General features: G+C 38.7%; 4 protein-coding genes across 5 annotated transcripts; all 4 read right to left on the reverse strand.

Annotated features, from left to right (window-relative positions):
- Positions 1–423: 423 nt before the first annotated feature.
- raptor (regulatory associated protein of MTOR complex 1) lies at positions 424–5347 on the reverse strand. Its single transcript, XM_088040788.1, has 12 exons — positions 5036–5347; positions 4878–4980; positions 4588–4829; positions 4161–4540; positions 3488–4106; positions 3365–3439; positions 3051–3308; positions 2153–3003; positions 1944–2105; positions 1253–1894; positions 1087–1206; positions 424–715 (listed from the first exon to the last, which is right to left on the reverse strand). The coding sequence occupies exons 1-12, from the start codon at positions 5189–5191 to the stop codon at positions 520–522; spliced, it is 3804 nt and encodes a 1267-aa protein (XP_087896914.1). The 5' UTR covers positions 5192–5347; the 3' UTR covers positions 424–519.
- Positions 5348–5392: 45 nt separating this feature from the next.
- Positions 5393–6163, reverse strand: LOC148171307 (EKC/KEOPS complex subunit Tprkb-like). Its single transcript, XM_088040790.1, has 2 exons — positions 6037–6163; positions 5393–5982 (listed from the first exon to the last, which is right to left on the reverse strand). Exon 2 carries the CDS (start codon positions 5916–5918, stop codon positions 5412–5414), a length of 507 nt encoding a protein of 168 aa, XP_087896916.1. The 5' UTR covers positions 5919–5982; positions 6037–6163; the 3' UTR covers positions 5393–5411.
- Positions 6164–7256: 1093 nt separating this feature from the next.
- LOC148171308 (kinesin-like protein Klp10A) lies at positions 7257–9220 on the reverse strand. 2 transcript variants are annotated; one of them, XM_088041010.1, is made up of 3 exons: positions 9132–9220; positions 8942–9046; positions 7257–8894 (listed from the first exon to the last, which is right to left on the reverse strand). In XM_088041010.1, exons 1-3 carry the CDS (start codon positions 9169–9171, stop codon positions 7348–7350), a joined length of 1692 nt encoding a protein of 563 aa, XP_087897136.1. In that variant the 5' UTR covers positions 9172–9220; the 3' UTR covers positions 7257–7347. The 2 variants fall into 2 exon arrangements, with proteins under 2 accessions (XP_087897136.1, XP_087897135.1); XM_088041009.1 differs by having other exon boundaries at positions 7257–8903.
- Positions 9221–11761: 2541 nt separating this feature from the next.
- On the reverse strand, positions 11762–13715 carry Arpc2 (Actin-related protein 2/3 complex, subunit 2). The gene is made up of 4 exons (XM_088041872.1): positions 13525–13715; positions 13253–13346; positions 12493–13202; positions 11762–12443 (listed from the first exon to the last, which is right to left on the reverse strand). The coding sequence occupies exons 1-4, from the start codon at positions 13596–13598 to the stop codon at positions 12416–12418; spliced, it is 906 nt and encodes a 301-aa protein (XP_087897998.1). The 5' UTR covers positions 13599–13715; the 3' UTR covers positions 11762–12415.
- Between the last annotated feature and the right edge of the window lie 6697 nt (positions 13716–20412).

A 20412-nucleotide genomic window follows, 5' to 3' on the forward strand; every position in this document is an offset into this window, starting at 1 on the left:
TGCAGGGTGTCCATTGAGCCAAAAATAAAAAGAAAGCGTCGAGTTTCGATCGAGAGATTAAATTAAATTACACTGGAGGGGCAGATCGTAAATAAAAATTGAGTATAATATAAAATCTGTAACATCCACGCTGCATTGAATTATCACAATAAAACTGAATCGTCTTAAAATTATTCAACAACTGGTCACACCCGACGCTACGTATAAGTTATCCCAACTAGGCCTAATCCCTTATTTTTACCCTTAACTACCAAAATAAAAATGTCACATCTCATAAAAAAATAACAATCAGTCTTAAAAAACTAACAACAGAACCTGTACTGTACTCTGAAACGGTTAGCTACAATCAAGCGTCTTCAATTAAAATAAAATATATACACGATAAAATGGTATCACTATGTAAAACGTAAATATATACAAAAGTAGAATGAAACCGAAGCTCAAAAAGCAACAGAAATTCTCCAACTAATAATAATAGCCCAAGAAACTCCAGAGCGAGGCCTAGGGCTGAGAATCGCGTCACCTTTTGCTCTCTAAACAGTACACGCTTACTGTACAATCGGAAGTTCCTGTAGCCAACGCAACCTTCAAGGGATGGTAGTTAAGACACGTTACGTTTCCGGCGCGATGACCCATAAAGCCTTCATAGAACCGGATGGTGTTCAAGAGGAACCCGTTGAAACCGTACACATTCACATTTTGATTCATAGAAGCACTAAAAACAGTAAAAAATAAACACCAACATATCGTACGATAAAAAAAAAAGTCAGTTGGCTTTGCAATTTTACGTCATGTCTTTGATTGAAGAGGCTGTTTTTTGTTAATTAGACGTTGCGAAACAAATTTTAACAAAAAATTTTCATATTGTATTAATTCATTCAAAGTGGTAATAAGGACACACTGTGGAATTCCAAAGTAACTGAGAATGATTTTTTTTGATCGCTACATATTTATCTAGTTGGCTCGGACTAATAAACGTATGCCTTAACATCTGTCATTCCCTACAATCCACCAATCAGTTGGTGTTTATAGACAGAGTTCGGACACACGTTCGCACCCACCCTCTAGATAACAAACTCAACCTACCAGGCATAAGTGGCAGTTCGTCGATGTAAGGCGAAACACGACATATTACTTTGGATTGCTTGACTCGTATGAACAACTTTTTGGTTTCTGATATCATAAACTTTAACGTGACCATCAGTGCTGGAACAAAACGATAAAAACCTTGAAACGGTGAGTACCAACTCACCTTCCACTATAAAACGTATTGCCCAATAAACAAAGTCCAAGAACTGGTCCGACGTGCTCCATAAAAACAGCGATCCTTGCCTCTGAAGGGCTGCATCTCCTATCAAACACCCGAATGGAGCCATCTTGGAATCCCGCCACTACCATTCCGTAGCGACACATCTTAACTTCATCTTCTCCATCAATGCTGATCCCTTCATCGTCTTTCTCGCGGTCGAAGTAAGTTTGGGTGTAGTATTGATTCGCGACCCCCGCGAACGAGGAGTCGACGGCAGTAACAGGACAATCAGCCCCTGTGGGGATGTCAGTGATCAACATTTCTTTGTCGGCGTCGAAGAAACGGATCATTCGAGAATCTCCAGCGGTGATGATGGTTTGCGCGGTTTGTTCCCACGAAAGGAGAGTTCCGGAGGACCGCCACTTCAAGTCCGTCAAAGCCTGCCAAGCTGTTACTAAAGTCGGTTCACGACTGTAGCCGGGATTTGGTCGCCACACTCGAACACTGCCGTCGTCTGAACCGACCATTATAATACCGACGTCGTGGGCGTTGATCCATTCCATCGCAGTGATGCGACTTGTGGCGAAACGCGTGGATTTGTTGTGGCCGACGGTGGTCTTGGCGCCGGTGCCCCAATCCCAAATCCTGGAAAAATCAAACCTCTCAACACTAATAGTACAATGATGAAACTCACCCGAAGTGATCCTTGCCGGCGACGGCGATTTGTTGATCAAACGGATGGAATTGCAGCACACATGGAGAGAGCGAAGTGCGGGTGTTGAAAACTTGAGACTCTAGTTTCGAGTAGAGGATTTTTGAAGCCTCGTCCAATGCCTCTTTTCTGATGTTATTATTTCTACAAACTTCAAGTTAAGACAAAGATTATCTTTGATGCGTTATCACCTGATGAATCTCCAATCTCTTTCGTGGTACTGTGAGGATTCAAAGTCGTCATAATACTTCTTCTTGGTCTGTCCATAGACCTTCATCGCCCACTCCGGAAATTGCGTTGTCACTAAAGGTTTTCTTTGCTTCCTCACTTCAATCTCTTCACTGATGATATTTGGGTGTATTTTTTTACCCCGATTCCCCAAAGTTCTGGAATATTTCGGGATGTCAGTCGCTGGATGTAACGTTGGAGGGCTTTCACCCGACAAGAAGTTGCCTCTGTTGGGACTCGGTGGTAAACTCGCGCACTTATTATCAATAAACTCTTTTGATTCTTTCACTTTGGTGGCAATATATTTCGTTATAGTCTTCGACATTGTTCCTATTTCGGGATAAGGATCTGATTCAAGTGAACAAAGAACGTCCCACGCTTTAATATAAACGGAGCCGTAGCCCAACCCTGGAAGAGCCCCGAGACTACCAGTATGACTCAACGAGGTCTTCATGGGCCCCATATTGTTTATCGACGAGCTTGAAGAGACTCTTTTCATTTTATCCACGCTGTCTTCCGAAGTTCTTAGTCTGTCTCTACTGCCAACTCGCTTCAAACCAGGAGATACATTCACTTCTTGTAAAGGATAATTCGCTAAACTCTCCTTCATTGCTATAGTTATAAAAACGTGTTCAAACGATAAAACTACGTACTGCAACGCGTTAACTAATTCTTTACGGACTAGAGGACACATATCATTAACGAGCTTCACTAAAGCCAAGATTACAGCGTGATCAACATTATTAGCGTATTCGGAGCGTTCCGTTCCAGCGTTTATGAACGTCCCCAAAGCGTAAACGGCGCTTGCTCTCACCTGGAAAATCCAATAAATAAAAAGAACGGAACTCGCAAGAGAGGTACCTCTGGATAAATATCATTAATGGCGTTATATAATCTTTCGTGGGCGATTTCCCGAACTGCCGTCCAGCGGCCGTGTTCGTAATTCTCCCAGACTTTTCCCAAGCAGATGCAGACCCACTTGCGCACCTGCTGGAAGGAATCGTTCAATTGCTCGCGACAGATTCCCATGACTGCATCTTTCACTGCGCCTTCTTGGCCGTCGTGGCAGCCGTCCACCATTGTGGCAAGAACGTAAGCCGCTTGGGCTTTATACTTGCCCTGGGGGTGAAAATCAGATAAAAAAAATTATAAAAACGGTGGTAAGGGTGAATTACCTCGAGGGTGTTGTCCTGCAGCGCCGACAAGAAGTAGCGGTGGCCTCTCTCCCTCACAAGGTCGCTCTGGCAGCTCTGAAAAAAGAAACATCAGATGTTATGTACAATGTTTTATCTACTTACAGGATCTACAGCCACAATCCTCGCCCACAGCGTGACTAGTGACGGCTTCAACTCCCTCACGTTGCTCTGGAGAAGTTTAAGAACGTACGGGAAGATGCCCACGGACAGGGTCAAATGGACAGCCCAAGATCCCAGTTCTACGAATCTCGCTAACAGCTCCAGAGCTCGCGCTCGATGGACCTGACTCAACAAGACTTGTAGAATGATGGGGAGTAATTCCGGAGATCTCCTCTCTTCAGACGCTTGATCGATCCAGAGTTCAAACGCGATTAATTGATCTTCGAAGAATGTTAAGTTTTTGTATGGCTCGTTATTGTTGAGCATTCCCGGGAGTTGTCCGAGGCTCAAATCAAGAACTAAGTCCCAGGCGGTCCATAGAGGGTGTTGGTAAGTTGGGGGTAATGCCGGTGAGCTGACAGGGTTGCAATTGCACTGCTTAAGAAGTCGTTCGGCGAGGAGGAAGTTGCGGAATAAGCTAGCGACTAGTAAGTCTTGGCGGAAGAGTTTTTGAAATAAATCTCGTGGTAAAGTATTCCAAGCTATTGTGTCAGTTATTGCTGTGAAGATCCAGTTAAGTTCGCCGAACATTACTCGGCGTTCGGTTATGGTTCCAGGGATTCTAAAACGAAATTTCAATTAATTTTCTGGAATCTGGGGTAGTCTGAAGACTCACTTGTCTATCATATCGACTGTAACTTTGGGCACTAAATTTGAGGTAGACCGTAAAACAAACCACTGACAGGCGATTTTGATTGGTGCGGTAAGGCAAGACGTGAACAAATCTGCTGGTAGCTCTGGATTCATTGGTAGAACTTCTTTCGGCCCGCACGCCGCCAACTGAATACATTTTTTGTATGAAGGCAAAGGTGGCACCACTGAATTTTGTCGGGACTGAGCGACTGCTTGATCATATTCTCGCTCGTGTTGCATGGCAAAATGTTCAAACGACTCAATAATGATCCCCGCGTTTGAACAATCATAAACGTAAATAGATGGAGCACCCATCCAGGTTTGCAGATCATATATTGATAATGGAATATATTGCGTATATGTCTGAAAATCAGTAATAAGAGGCGTTTTGTTGGGTTTTGAGGTCTTACTCTATTAAACACCCAAATTTCTCCGTTTTCTGTGGGTTTAGGAACTCCATGACCGTTATAGTGGAACAGAACGCGTTCCTCTTTGGCATTTCTACGTAAAGACGTGCAAAGCTTTTTCACCTCTTCTGAGGTGGGATCAAGGGATTGTTTATATCGCGCCCGAGGCTGCCATTTCTCGTATTGAAACTGTAAAGTCTCGCCGATTTTTTGTATGGACTTGGGGGCAGACAAGGTTAAGGGATCTAGAACATGACCTCATTTACATGAACCTCACTTCTAAGGCGGGTTACCTATCCAACATTCCAAGCGGGCACACGGCTGGGTTTTGAGGACATCGGGAGGGTCTACGCCTACATTTAAGCACAGAACCAAGGCTACACTCACAGTTTTCATCTAAAATTAAAACATGATAGCCGAGATTTTAAAGGAGGCACAAGTGGTGTATTACGCGTTCTTTCATTCGCCATGTCTGGGCAACACACTCGGCGCCTTCAATGGGGCTCAAATGCCTGTCTTCGCAGAAACTCAGAGGCAAATCCTTATCTACAACAACCTCTTTATCGTGTTCGTTTTCTTCATTCCCGTTGACATTCAACTCTGTCATATTTGCTCAACACGTTCAACGAGTTTTATCCGGAAATCGCCTTAAAACCGTTGCAAATACATCAAAAAAATGTAATTCAACACCTAAAATTTAGACGCATGGCACAACAATTGGCCATTTTGTCGTACCAACCTAACGGGCGCGCCACTCCCCTAAACGCGCTGTCAAAGGAGGCGGGTTTTTTGAAATACACTCTCATTTTTCTTTTTTTTATTCGTAATTAATGTGAAATAAAATCTTTCGTAGCTATTTTACTGACTACTGAGTCCAACAACGACGTGCACTTCTCTTCCTCCGATTTAATTTTGTAGACTTTCCTAATGGCATTCAAATCCTTGATTTCTTCCAACTTTTTCAAATCCGCTTCATCACCTTTAATTTCAGACGTTACGTCAACTCCAGAGTTTTTAATTGACACAACTAATAAATCAGCACAGTCATCGCTAATTCCAAACTGTTGTAAACTCTTGGTGATATTTTTGGATATTGAGAGGTTGAACAAAATTTCCGTGAAGATACTTTTTGTGGTTCTGTTTTCCGTAGTTAGAGCTTTATTAGCAGCGACAATTATTTGGAAAGGCTCTAGAATATATTTCGGGCTCACAAGACAACATTGGAGGTCTCCTGACATCACTTTTTGACGCAATTCCGGGACGTTTGCCACATTTTTGAATAAACGGATCTCTATTTGGGGTTCCACGAGGGGGTCCAGTGCAGCTACTACCATTTTATTTGTTATTTACACCAGCAGGATCACATAAACCTGTTATAAAGTTTAGTTTCTGTCTTTTCTGAAAGAAACAAAGAAGCTTGTGATTTTGGGGTGCAAAGTGGTAACTACTTACTGTTATCAAAGATTGTATCTTTAATAGTAAAAGACCTTCGAAGAGTCTATGAAGAATTTTTTTCAAACGCTTGACAAGCTGTTGACACTTGACAAGAAAATGACATTTCAAATTCCACTACATTTGTAAAAGCGAGTTATGCAATTAATCCAGACATACGTCAGAACCAAGATCTTGTGTATTATTGGTTACATATTCTCAAATCAAAATTTAAATAATAAAAAATAATCAAGCTTATAACAACTAAACTCTGTTAAGTTTTAAATGTCTTTATTTACAAGGAATATAATTATTACAGTAAATTGCCTTTGGGGTCAGGACCGCTAGCCGGTGCTCTGTCTCCGCAGGAGTCTTTCTCGCTTGTTCTTTTGGGATTGGGACCGCTGCCGGTGCACCGCTCTCAAAGAAAAGTCTTATTGAAAGATCAAGAAACAAGTGCTCGTTGTTGGTGGCGGTGCATCTTATAGAGGGTTGCGGGTGACCGTTACAATACAGCGCTGAGCTGGACCAATGAATCGTGAGGGTGGTGGAGTGGGGTCTTTGGCCGTTATGTCCGAGAAGGCGACGGTGGTGCCTAGGCAGAGGGTGGGGCGGAGCGCATTGACACTATTTTCGTTACAAGCTTTGAATTCTAAATCAAAATGCAAATTCTTTTTTGACAAATCAGATAATTTATTGTTTCTATTTGCATCTAAACAATTTAAGTCGACAGAAAAATTTTAAGAATCGATTAAAAATTAACGAAGCGTCGTATCGGAAAATCTTGACCAGATTCTTGTTGCTGAGGTGTAAATAATTGATGGTATTTTTTTGAGCCAAAAATCTAACATTATTGGTTTCAATTTAGATCAGACTTATTAATGGAATTATTTATTTAGGGTTTTCTCAGAAAATCTAAATGATAACAAAGAATTTGTAAAAGATATCGACTCAGGAGTGTCAAATTATGATGTTTCGAGTCGATCTGAAGACTTTTGCCCAAAACTTAACAAAAATTGAGTATTCTACGCACCAAGAGCGTAAAATGAAGATTTAGCGGACTAGACTCAATGTTTACGAGCGAGATCTGCCCGAGATGTCAACTCATAGATATTTGCGCACTAAAAATAAGTAAAGAGAATTGAAAAAAGAAACAGATAGGAGCTATAATAATTTTAATGGGTAAACAGTTGCAATAAATGTATAAGATTTATGTAAATTGGGCGCTAGAAATCATAAGCACTCATCTTTCTTCTTATGTCGTGTTCAGCGCTAAAATGAGGAAAACCACTTTATTAATGATGTAATAAAATTTATTGCCATGTCAACAAATCAAGCGTCATCGTCAAGCATTTCGCAAAACTCGGAAGCCTTAATGTAGGCAACTTTCTGAACATCAATCATTTCCCTCAACAAATTCTTCCAGTTTGTCGCAAACTCGTACTTATCATATCCAACTTTCTGGCAATTATCGTAGAGCTGACAGGCCATTTTATGAAAGTACACACAACTATCGATGACATTTTTGCTGCTTTCTAAAAGATTGTACTCCATCATTAGCATGTCGGACTCATTGGTACTCTCTTCAGATCCAGAGTTGACTTCGCAGAAATCGTTAGCGACAAGTTCTTTGACTCGGTCGGCGTACCTCAGAGTGTTTAGCGTGTGGTCAACTGAACCAACTGACGACGATATTAGTGCAATCATGCAAGTTCGTGATTTCTCTCCAATAAAGGAATCTCTGAGGATTTTCGTCAAAATGCTTTCGCGGAAGGGACAATGCTTACCCTTTTTCCCCAACGCGCGAATACATTCCTTTAGGGCTAATAAGGATTTGTTGATGTCTGCCCCTTCCTGCCGAGTTTGTTTGTTGGATTTGGAGTTGTCGGCACCTCTTTCGTTACCAGCTAAATCAATGAGAGAGAATTTCCCTTCTAGTTGCTTCGTATTCGCTTTTCTTAAGATGATTTGGAAAACTGCGTGTGATCTGGAGGAGTTGGAGTTCGCAGAAGTTTGCCCGGAAGTCCGTTCAAGACTTCCTTTCTTGATTAGATCCATGATGTCGTCGACTTTGCTGACGCTGCGTTCTGTTAAACCAACGACTTGGACCACTTGTTTGCCGTCTTCTAACACCCTCAAGCGCTGTTTTTTTGCTAGGAGGTCGTACGCAACCTTTCCGTAGATTTCGAAGAAGCTCACCGACACCACAAGCTTTCTGTTTTGTTCGTTTAAGAACTTGAAGACGTCGGTGGCGACCAGGGCGTAGACCCCGTTCTTGAAATTCTGTTGTTTTCCTTTAAACTCGCCCCCCATGGTGTGGGTTTTTCCGGCCCCCGTTTGACCATAAGCGAAACACGTCGCCATCCCTCCATCAAAGATGGTCTTCACTAGAGGTTGCGCGGTAAACCTGTACACTGTTTCGTTGGAGCAGGTTTCATCAAACACGTAGTCAAAACGAAAGTGTTGGTTCTCCAGGTATTTAGTCAGATCAACTTTGTGCTTGGGCTCGTGGACGATGAGTTGGTTTTTTGTGGGTACAGTGACGACATCAACTTCGTGTCTGTTCTTCTCCCGACTGTTGAGTGGTCTCTTCCGCACGCAGACCGTAATCTGGTTCTCCACAACGCTGTCTGTGTCTTTCAACGGGTGAAACTCGAGCGTCCCTTTGAACTCTTTAATCATCTTCGAGAATTCGTAGTACGGATTGTTCTGCTCGTTCATTCCAATTTGGTCCCGTATCGCCTTCTCATCCGCTTGTTTCTGCCTCCTCTCATCGCGGCTCTTCGCTATCAACTCCACTTTCTTCGCCGCTTCCGATTTGAAATCAAAGATTGACTCTTTCCGGAACTTCTTCGGCGTGTCCGGTGGAGACGGCGAATCTGTCAAACCTACATTTCATTGACAGAACGAATAAAAAACCACTCACTTTGTGGCGATGCGAGGATTTGCTTCCTGTTGACTAGCTGCGGACAACTGGATTCCTCCATGGCGGATTCTTTGTCGTTCAGAATGTAGGAGAACATTTTTCCCACTGTCAAAAGAGGAAAAGTGCGTCAAATTTTGGAGCCGAAATCACTCACTTGATTGACCAAAATTGATTGGTTGCTAGGTCTTACCTCTGTCGTCGGGGTCGTACAAATACTTGTTGAGGAACATTCTGTTGGTGTTGGCGAAGAAGTCGCGACGCGACGCTGCTACACGATCGAAAAAACGAAGTATTGACCAAACTTTGGGGTTGATATTGCCATAACAAGTAATAAGTTCCCCCACTAAACGGTCACGCGTGGACGGAGTTTGAATCCGAAAGAAGAAAAAAAAGTGAAGAGGTCCCAGAGGCCAAGCATTTATAACCAAAAAAAAAGAAAATAAGTTAACACGTTCCTCAACACTGGAGCAGTTTTTAGTTGTCTAATGAGCCTTTGCAATGAGAAAAACCACTGTAACATATAATATAGATACTCATTATACAACTAGTTATGTAATGAACCTACATTACATCTCCCAATTTTTATTAGAAAATTCATTTTAGTGACATTTGACTTGCTAAGCGCGTGTCAAGTTGAAACAAAATTTACTAACTTTTTACGTGTCAGCGGTCGAAGATAAAACGTTGTATATCATAACATCATAATTCTAAATAATTCTCACTTGCTTATAACATAGGAATAAAAAACTTCTATGTACAATGTTTTTACAATAGCCCTGAGTTTTAGTTGAATAACAAAGCTATATTTTATATCAAACCTTAGTGAGGTCCAAAGGTTGATCCTGGCCCAAAATTTGGGACTGTACCCAAAAACTGTGTCGAGGAATGTACTTGATAGGGATATTTTTAAACACCAAAAGTTGCCGACATGCATGGCAGCATTTTGACAGGAACGTCAAAATTTGTAAACATTGATGAAACATTTACATTTCGCGTTGGAATAACATTAAAAACTGTTGAATTCTTCCGAAAATATGAGGTTATTGCATTAAAAATTGTGATGGTTTTTAAATAAGTGGTTTCTTTGTTTGTTATTAACAGTGAAGTAATAGAATCTCGCCGACTAGCAGTTTACTATTGTGTTTTTGAAACACGAATGTTTAATCACCTAATTAAAGGATTAAAGAGGACAAGAGAAGTGATGCGAGTGAAACTAGAATGAAATCTTAACCGAAATTTTGGCCTACTCGTCCACAAAGAAGTAGTAAATTCAAAATTTGATAAATTAGCTCTAACCTTAACCACTCTAGTTGGAAACTGTCTGATTTTACTTCATGAATGTTTGCAACTGTACTGCATTTGCGTAAATTCAGCACACATTATTAACTTTAGGACCAAATGCCCTACTTATGTCAAACTCTAAAGGAATCCAAAAGTTTCTTCACACACGTTACTCTTTCTGCATTGATGTACAAAATGATATAATGTAATCTTGAAATCATTAATCTGATATAATCTTGCCCCAAAAAGCCTATGGATAAGTTTAGGGCGACCTCTTCGTATTAGATGTAACGGATGTAACCATCAAGCTGCTATTGAAGACTTCGCACTTCAATAGCAACTTACGCACCGGTCCAGTGTAAGAAAGGACCGGTATCTCTTTTTTTAGTGTTTTGCCAACTACTTTCAACTTACAGTGCAGTTTTTAAGAGCCAGCAAAGTTCATAAATTTAAGTTTGTAGGTTAGTGTAAACAAATTCATTTTGACATATTGACGTTTGACACGATATCCCCCTCTTCTTCAAAACACCCCAATTAATACCAACTTTAATGAATTTTACTAACACAATACAATACACTGGTCATTCATGTATACTAGTTAACACTAAAATGGGGGCCACACTATCAATTGGTATGACATATAATTATTCCACTAGTAGGGTAATAAAAAATGCCTTATGTAATGTCGTAATTATTTAACTAGTGATATATTGGAGTTACATAATATCACTAATTTTTCATTATACAATTCATTTTGGTGACATCAGGTTTGAAAAAAAAAAAGATGTAACAAAATTTTTCATTTTTTAGTTGTTAGCGCTCGTAAATAAAACGTTGTATGTAATACGTTAGCGAAATGCCATTATAAGCTCGTGAGATTCGAATCACTCGTGCTAATGCGCCCATGATTCTAAATTTTTATAATAGTCCAATTACACCATTTATTTGACACTGTTTGAGTTGAATAATGAAGAAATGCGTTGTGTAATATCATTATTATTCAACTAGTTGTGTAATGAGGCTATATTACTTCACTTAATTTAGTGACTTGTAATACAAGAGTATAATGACAGGCCCTAGATCGAGAGAATATGAAATAAACAAAAAATGTCATTATAATCGAGTATAATTCAAAATTTGATCCTAAGCTCTGATGGTTGCAATTAAAATATTAAAATAATTCACAGAAGTGCCAAATTTTTATCATTTACAAAGCCGTGCCTGCGTTGTTGACATGAAAATGTGGCTATTACTCTCTAGAAAATAATAAAATACTTTATTTGCTTCAAAAGAAAAAGTAAAAATCATTTGTGCATTTTGAAAACAAAAATGACTCCACCTGCGTAGTTCTATCCGTGAGCGGTCGTAGATAAAATTGTGTACATCACACGTTAGCTAAACCACATTACAAACCTCACTCGTAGTTGTAATGATTGTATTGAATTTTTTACGCCACTAGTGATGTAATGGAACTTATAGGTGAAGGGAGGGTTTATGCAGGGCCGGACTTGGAACCCGTCCCTGGAATGAATCCAATAAATTATTTAAGGCATTTATTTTAAAATAACATTTCATTTTCTAAATTCAATTAAACAGTGTTCTGTAATTCGTTAACTGTAACTGTTGAAATAAACATAGATAACTTCTGTAAACGTGTCTATTGTCTATAGAAATAAAAAAATAAATATCGGAACTTACTATTGAAATTGACGATTTATTAACTATTAAAACTATGTTATACCATTTATTTGGCGAATTATGATACTGTAAAATGGTAATAATTTAATTAGCAACTGAACGAATTAAAAGGGTATTAAATAAGCAATACATAGCAATAAAAAAGAAAATAAAAACAAAAAAGAATTTACAAAAAAGATAAAAATTTATAATATAAGAGTAATTAACTCACAATATTGACGTGCTTACCCATATTCTGAAGGAAGCACAGTTAAAAGATTGAATCTATATGTACAACGTGGCTGAAAAACCAGCTTCATTACAACACTATAAAAACTGAGCTGAAACATTCAGTACTGATGTTAATTGACTCAATAAATAAAAATTGCAAGAGAGGCTGTGCACAATTCTGATTGAAAAAAAAGTGTTGAATGAAACAGTTTAGTAATTCGTCGGCAGTTATTAGTCCTTATTTTGAGCTGATCTTACAAGCAAAGTTCACTAGTACTATACACATCAATCCCTTCGAATAAAAGTTCGCCCCCTGAAACAAAATAATTAGAAATCTTATTAAGTCGACTCCTCCAACTCACGTAATTGTCTTTTTATCCGTTGACTTATTCTCGGGCCGCGCCCTGTTCAACACCTTAAGGAATTCCGAAGTCTTAGCCCTCATCCGACTGTGAATATACGCCTTTGAACATTTAATATGATAGTGCAAATAATGGCGAAACATATGAATAAGATTAATGGTGTTGTCTCTCGTGTTCCTCGCCGTGTGTCTCGGGAACAACACGAAAGTAACATATCCAACATTATTATCGACTTTTGCGTCCGTATTCTGCAGCTCCCGTGGGGGCTCCCGATGACTAAACAACACCGGTGGTGCTGTATGTGACGCCCTTAGCCCTTCCTTGAGCTCCTGCATGAACACCTTCCCAATCACCACGTCGTCTTCGTCGCGGAAACGCGTCGAGAACACGACGGTGACGCGGTCGGCTTTCGCCTCCACGTACAAAGTTTCGTCATCGCGGTAGTGGATGACTGCTCGCTTCTGGCCTTCGTCGCCGTTTTCTTGGAAATCGAAGTATTTCTCGAAAACGGAGGCGAAACAGTTGCGTTTAAGTAAGCCGATTTTTTTTACTACTTCTGGCCAGTCTGAGGGTATGTTTTCCAAGTCAAAAAGAATAGAGACGTTGTAGCCGTCTTCGGGGGCGACCAGGAGCGGGCCGTACTCGCGCTTGAGGAGTTGGTCGGCGCCGTGTTCTTGGAGTTCTTTGTAGAATTTTAAAGAGATGCTTATCTACAAAGGTTTTATTAACAAGGGAGATTGCGGCACCCTCTCTGGTTTACCCTAATTTTGGTTTTATCTCCATTAAAGTTTGAAATGTGGTACAAAACTCCGTCGAAATCCGAGACTGTGATGTCTATGGACTCGTTCTTCAACCTGAAAGAAAACAGATGTATTTCCACCGTGACAACTCCTTGAAGCTTCATGGATTTTCCTCGTCAACGACGCCAACCGCAGGAAAATTAGTTTAGTGATTAAGCGCTATCACGATAAAGGAGCCTCACCCCGAAACTACCGGTCAAGATTTCCTTTTTTTGTTCGTAGAGAAACTTACCCCGCTTGTGCACCTTTAATTTTGACTGTTAGCGTTTCTTCAACTACTCTGTTGTTGGTTTCGAGCAAAATCATTTTCAGTGGCTTCAAATACGTTTATAACTAAAAAATTACATTTACCAGGAGGTTTGACTGCTCATGGGAGGTGCTCGCTATCTCAACTGTCGGCTGTCGTTGACTTTTTGCTGCGTCGGCAAGGCAGGGCGCTGCGGCGCCAGTTTCAAATTTTTGAATTAAAACCAATTTTATGCAACTTGTGATGAATATTCGTTCTGCATTTTTAATGTGATTCCTATGGCGGACAAAATTACTTAAAATGGCACGTGTTGCGTCACAAATCACCGAAATTTTAAGTAAAATTGACAGTAAAGTGGGGTTAACCCATGACGTTTGAAAAATTGGGTTTTTATTTTTGCGGCAGTAAAATGCGCGAAATTTGAAAATTTTCATCCTAAATAACAATTGGTACTTTATTTTGATTTAAATGACTGGTATTGAGTCATCGCCACACATCTTTACACTTACAAATGGCTCTCATCAGCGCTAAAATCAGAAAAACCACTTAATTTAACGATGCAATAAAATTTATTGCCGTGTCTTCCTAACAAATCAATCGTTATTGCAAAACTAGAAGCTCTAATGTAGGCAACTTTGTATAAAAAAAGAAAATAAAAACTAGTTATTACAGATCTCTTTTCTGCTTAAAACCGGCTCTGTCCGCTCCAAGCTCGCTAAGAAAAGTCTTCTGCTCGCCGGATGGCGCTAAGTGTGCGCTTCGCTCGAGCTTTAAAACTTTTGTTAGTTGAGCTTTGAAAACTTTTATATCCGATTCGGTTCATATCGACGTCATCGTCGGGGAAACGTTTTAATTAGGCCATAAAAACCTGCTCCCCTCATGTCTGCATTATCGGCTCTTATTTATTTACATCTGTTTGAATGAAGAGGCACGACCCTTTCGGATGCATTCACCAACAAAACTGTGGGCTTTCCAACCAGAAGGGGTTGGTCTTTAGGTATGTTCGGTTTACCTTTGAGGTGACAAGGTTTGGAGGAATTGGAATTGGTAAAGAGGGAATGGAGTGTTGAATGAGAAGGGAAATTATATGGAGATTGTTAAAAGGGCGCAGAGACTGGTTCGACTATTGTTGCTTGTAGTTCTTGTAGTATTTGCCGTGAAAGCGCGTGCTTATGCCCTCATGAAAAACTAATTCTGATAAATAATATCTTACTTTTTTGTCCGCTTAATGGAAAAAGCATAACCTGTCATTTCAGCTCCAATAATCCGACAAAAATTAAGCACTGGACCCCTTCTTTAATAATTTGTTTGTAAAAACGTCGTTCGACGAAATATTTTCCCGTTTTTGTCTGTAATTGAAATATTAAAAGTTCCATTAAACGACCTCTATTATTAATACAAAATATATCGTTGAAACAAAATCACATTTCATTGTAAAATCACACTTATGTAAAGCCGCAACTAGAGCCTCGAACATAATTGGCATAATTCCGCCCTTTATTTATAAATTCACTGTGATTAATTAAAATAGTCCATTTTAAATGCGCACTCGCCTCTTAATTTGCGTTGAAATTTAAACCGGGGACTAATTTACAAATAATTTTTTCAGCGTGGAACCGACCCAGCTTAAAGGCCGAAGCCCAGATTTAAATTCTTAAATACGGTCACAATGAAAATTCTACGCAAAAAAGAGAAACATGATATCAAATATCCTGTAAGCTTTTAAATCTGATTTCACGGACAATTGCCTTGTAAATCTGTCCGATTTCGAAGTTATCTGATACATTTATTTATATGAGATTAAAATGAAAATATCCTCTTACGGATTTCTGGACAATAGTGGGGCCCTCGATGGCTAGTTTTGGGGCCAAATCAAGGAAAGGAAGTTAAAAAAACATGTTTGATTCCACTCTGTGCGTCTATTCAGTGTGAAGCGCGCTTTTGTGGAAACGTGTGCCAAACAATAACTTCAAAGAAGCCGAGAACTTGAGATTCGGATATTTGAATATTTTTTGGGATGCTATTCATAATCTAGCACCTGAGCTGTCAATCAAAGTTTTGATTTTCGTTATGGCGATAACCGTCGCTTATTTGGCGGGGAATTAGGGGCTTTCAGTGGCGGAGTTGCGTCAAATTTGCCTGAGGAAGAAAGGAACTATTCAAAATGCGAATTTGAGATTGAATATAGCCTGAAGTTTGCAATTCTGGCGAATTATGACATTCTTATTAACTGTGGCAAGTTTCAAGTTCATCGGACTAAAAATATGAATTTTCGAAATTTTTACTTATTAATTGTTAATTGAACAATAAATTCTAAAATTAAGTATTAAGACCTGCCATTTTGGTAGTTTTAATGCTAAAGCAATGAATTTTGCGGACGACACTATTTCTGAGATGCTTATTATCTGGACAAAGTTACAAGTTTATAGAGCAAAAAGTACAAATTTTAGAAAAAAATTTCAAAATTTTATATTCAGATTTCTTATTCCGGTGATTTTACAGCTAAGCAAATAAAAAGTGGAAATGTTATAGTTTTTACATGCTTATTAAATGTACCAAATGACAAGATCATAGAGCAGAAAAAATAATTTTTAAATATCTAATTAAAAACATCCAAAATTTAATATTAAACATCTGCCATTTTAAAAATTTTAATGTTAGAGCTATGAATTTTGGAGAGAAAACTATCTCTGAGATGCTTATTAACTGTACCAAGTTACAAGTTTATAGAGCATAAAGTACAGATTTTAGAAATTTTGATTTAAAAAAAACAACAAAATTTTATATTCCGGTTTGTTATTCCGGCAGTTTTAAAGCTAAACCCGTAAAAAGTGGACATGTTGGTGATTTTTACTTTTGTTTATTAAATGTGCCAAATTACAAGATCCTTGAGCAAAAAAAACAATTTTTAAAATTTTATTCTAAAACATTCAAAATTAAATATTAAGACCTACCATCTTGCTAATTTTAATGTTGGCGCTATACATGTTGGTGAAAAGATTATCGCTGAGATGCTTAATAATTGTACAAAGTTACAAGTTATTAGAGCAAAAAGTCCAGATTTTAGAAATTTTTACTTTAAGGCAGAAAAAAAAATAAAATTTGTACTAATAGTCATTATATGAGATTTTTCTGCTTCTTTTTGATGAGATTATTATTAAGTGTGCACGAAAGATCAAATCAGGAACAGAAAAAGGGACCAGAAACTAGGAAAGATTAGAAAATCAAAATACCAAACACCTCAAAAAATATGCCTTTTTCTCGGTATTTTTCGCACATGTTTCTTTTCAGGTACAAATCGCCATTTTAATGACCATTAGAAGATAACAATTAACAATGACTTCCCGCAGTCGTACAGCCATGCAGACAGCCTTTATCTGTCTCCATCTGCAGACTGATCTATGCCATCCGCATGACATTTTGGTTCGCTTTTGGTAAAATTGTCGACCACAAACTGCCTTTGAACACGAATTCTTTGAACTATTTCCATTGCGAAAGCGTTTAATTGCGTTTGAAAGAAGACACATAAAGCGATTAACGCCCCCTTTATCGAGAAAAATTCGTCTCGCTGTTTGAAGGATAAACTAAAATAGAAGAAGATTATGTTCACTTCTCAAATAAAAGTGTGAAATATAATGTAGCGTGAAATGTTCTCGTTTCGCCGTAAGACTAGGGTGTTTAAGGCTGGATGTTGGCCGCACTGCGGTGCTCTTGTCAGTATGAAGATGTTAAGTAGGCCATTTGTCATGTCAAGAAACCGGTGGGTGGCACAGGAAACTGAACTACAAAGGACATCACGACTATTATTTACATTCAGGCTTGCCAACATTAATGCACTCGTTGTGGAGCACTTGCTAACCGTTAATTACTTTTAGGGGATTTTGGATTTCAAGATACTCCCACGTAAGATGTGACAAAAAATTTCTTTTCATTCTCAACTCGGTATTAGTTTTTCTGTAACAAGATACGGCATTATCCTGTACTTACAGGCCTAATATCTCCTTTGAAGGTCTATCAAAGAATCTCTAAGCTTCACTGAATGCTTTCAGTGTAATGTACACCTAATGGGAAAATGAGAAGCTCGCCCCATCTTTAAAGGTGGCTTAGTTTAGCGTCGCGACGCCGACACCGAGGAACTCTTTAGAAACCCTAAACTTCACCTTGTTATAACAATGCTTATTAAACGGAACAAAGAATCGATTTATTGTCCCAATTATGCATTTTCCGGGGCTGAGCAACTAATGCGTTGTTGTTGCAACAGGCCTGAAGTTACAATATCGTAACCACACAGCCTGCGGGGCTTCCAATTGAAAATTTGAACGGAATTTGAAATCCGATTTTCAATCTGAAGCCCATTTTACTACATCAGGTCAGAACTCGGAGATATTTCCAATTTTTTTTCAGTTACACCGCGTTTAATTTTATTTTTAGGCGACTTTAACTGAGAATGAAATTTTTAGGCCTTAAAAGCGGCCCAAAAGTGAGTTTTTTCTGGCCGCAAACATTTTCCATCTATCCATAGTTTTGCATATTACATCAAGATACCGATATTACCCTCAATTTTATAATTATTTGGGTAAAATCAAATCGACAAACTGCTGCAAAGTGCAACAAAGACGTGTTAAATTATTGAAAATGAACATGTCTAGCAGTGCTCCTGCAACAACATTAAAAAACACATTAAACCTAATTCATACAAATTGTGAAGCTACACGTGCTGAAACTGCAAATGTAAATAAAGAAAATGTGAACTTTTCTGAAGGGTTTATAAATATTTACAAATATTCAGTTGTTATAATTGATTAAATCAATAAATCATAAATAAAAATTAATTAACTTGTAAATTTAATGATGTTGCCTAAAAAATCTTGTGTGTAACACGGCCAAAAAGTGCCATTTTGCCCTCGCCTTCTTTCTTTAAAAAAAGGCTCGGCCAAAAGAGAACCACTTTTTGGCCTTGGTACACAAATAGCTATTTTAGGCGACTTAAACTAAAAATGACATTTTTAGGCCTCAAAAGAGGTTCAAAAGTAAATCTTTTCTGGCCGCAAACATTTTCGGCCGATTTATGGTGGCGCCATCTATCCATAGTTTTGCATACTACATCAAGATACCGATATTACCCCCAATTTTATAATTATTTGGCTAAAATCAAATCGACAAACTGCTGTAAAGTGCAACAAAGACGTGCTGAATTATTGAAAATAAATAGTGTAGCAGTGGTGCTGCAACAACATCAAAAAGCACATCAAACCTAATTCATACAAATTGCGAAGCTACACATGCCGAAACTGCAAATGTAAATAAAGAAAATATGAACTTTTCTGAAGGATTCATAAATATTTACAATTAATCAATTCATATAAATGATTAGATCAATAAATCTTAAATAAAAATTAATTCACTTTTAAATTTAATGATGTCGCCTAAATAATGTTGTGTGTATCACGGGCAAAAAGTGCCATTTTGAAACACTTTTTGGCCTTGGTACACAAATGACTATTTTTCGATAATTCTCGTTTAGGCAAGATCTTAGTCTTTTCAAAGATGCATTGCAATAAAAAATCGACGTTATAATTTTTGAGTTAAATGCGAAATTGCATATGAACATTTTTAGGACATGAGATCAATCTTTCAAAAATATTATAAGAAGCACTAACTCTAGCTATGAATTTTTTATGTCGTTAGAAACCTCATCAAATTGGCTTTTCAAAACACTGAAATTCAAATTTCATAACTTTGCAAGCTTTCAAGAAAAACTGAAATTTTTGTACGACAGAACCTAAAATCATTATTTTTTAAGAATAACTCTAGATCCGGACGTGATGCAGCAAAACGGAAATTACTTTTCACTTCTCCAGTCATTTTTTTCGAAAATTTCTTAACCACCAGCACAGGTCGTCCAAAATTTGAAAAGACGCTCAAGTTATTGACTGCCTCGCTCTTTTAATATTTATTTTAGCGGTGTTATGCCGTTTGTTTCCGGATTTCCCGGTGTGATTACCGCTGCCATAATGCCGGATCATCGAACTGGCATCATCCATAATGGCTCGTAAATCCTCGATGTCGAAAGTTGATGGTTTCATCGGTGTATGGATGAGTTTTTCCCATGTCCTTTATCCACCGCATAATTTATAATTCAGCGACGTCACTTTTAATTTTCCACGAAGGACGTCAGTGCTTACTGTTAAATTTTGAAGAGAACACGTGCCGCGACCCTTTGTTGTCCGAAATTCCGTGAAAAAGTGCGGTCCATTTCGGTTTTAATGACCGGCAGTTGGCTACAAACACTGCAGATTATAAAGTCTTTACAAAAGTTCGGAGCGAATGGGGGAGGATGTATGCACATTCTGTGTTGTATTTAAAAAGAAAACCGTTTTGTGGAAATTTTGAGTTCTTTCAATTCCCCCGGTCCGAACGACCATTCCGACCCCTTTATAGCGCCATATTACTTCTTCCACCAAATAAAATAAGAATCAAAATAAAATAAAAGCTCGGACAACGTCCAGAAGTTTAATCCCAGTTCAGTTGATGTGAAATGGACAGAGATAAGCTGGAGACGGTTCGAACCTGGAGTTGCCTTCACGTCCACCAAAACCTCCGAATCCACCAAGAGAAGTTGCAGACTTTGAGGAAGTTTTCTCAAAAACACTTCGTAGCCTTATCGGTCGCAGTTATTCCAAACTATGGTCACTTTATTGGAGATTATGTGACCAAACGGTTAAGTGAAGTGCTCCAGTTCTTTCTCCTTTCAAGAGTGTTATTTATTGGCGTGGCATCCAAGGCCCCGGCCATTTCAATGTATCAAAAAGATATTAAAAGCTCTTTGTGCGTCTGTCTCCATAAAGCACCGGAAGCCGAAGGTGGGCTAGA

This window comes from Gnatocerus cornutus, chromosome 7 (assembly GCF_029298725.1).
Source record: "Gnatocerus cornutus isolate USDA-ARS CGAHR chromosome 7, icGnaCorn1.1, whole genome shotgun sequence".
In the NCBI taxonomy this organism is placed as follows: domain Eukaryota; kingdom Metazoa; phylum Arthropoda; class Insecta; order Coleoptera; family Tenebrionidae; genus Gnatocerus; species Gnatocerus cornutus.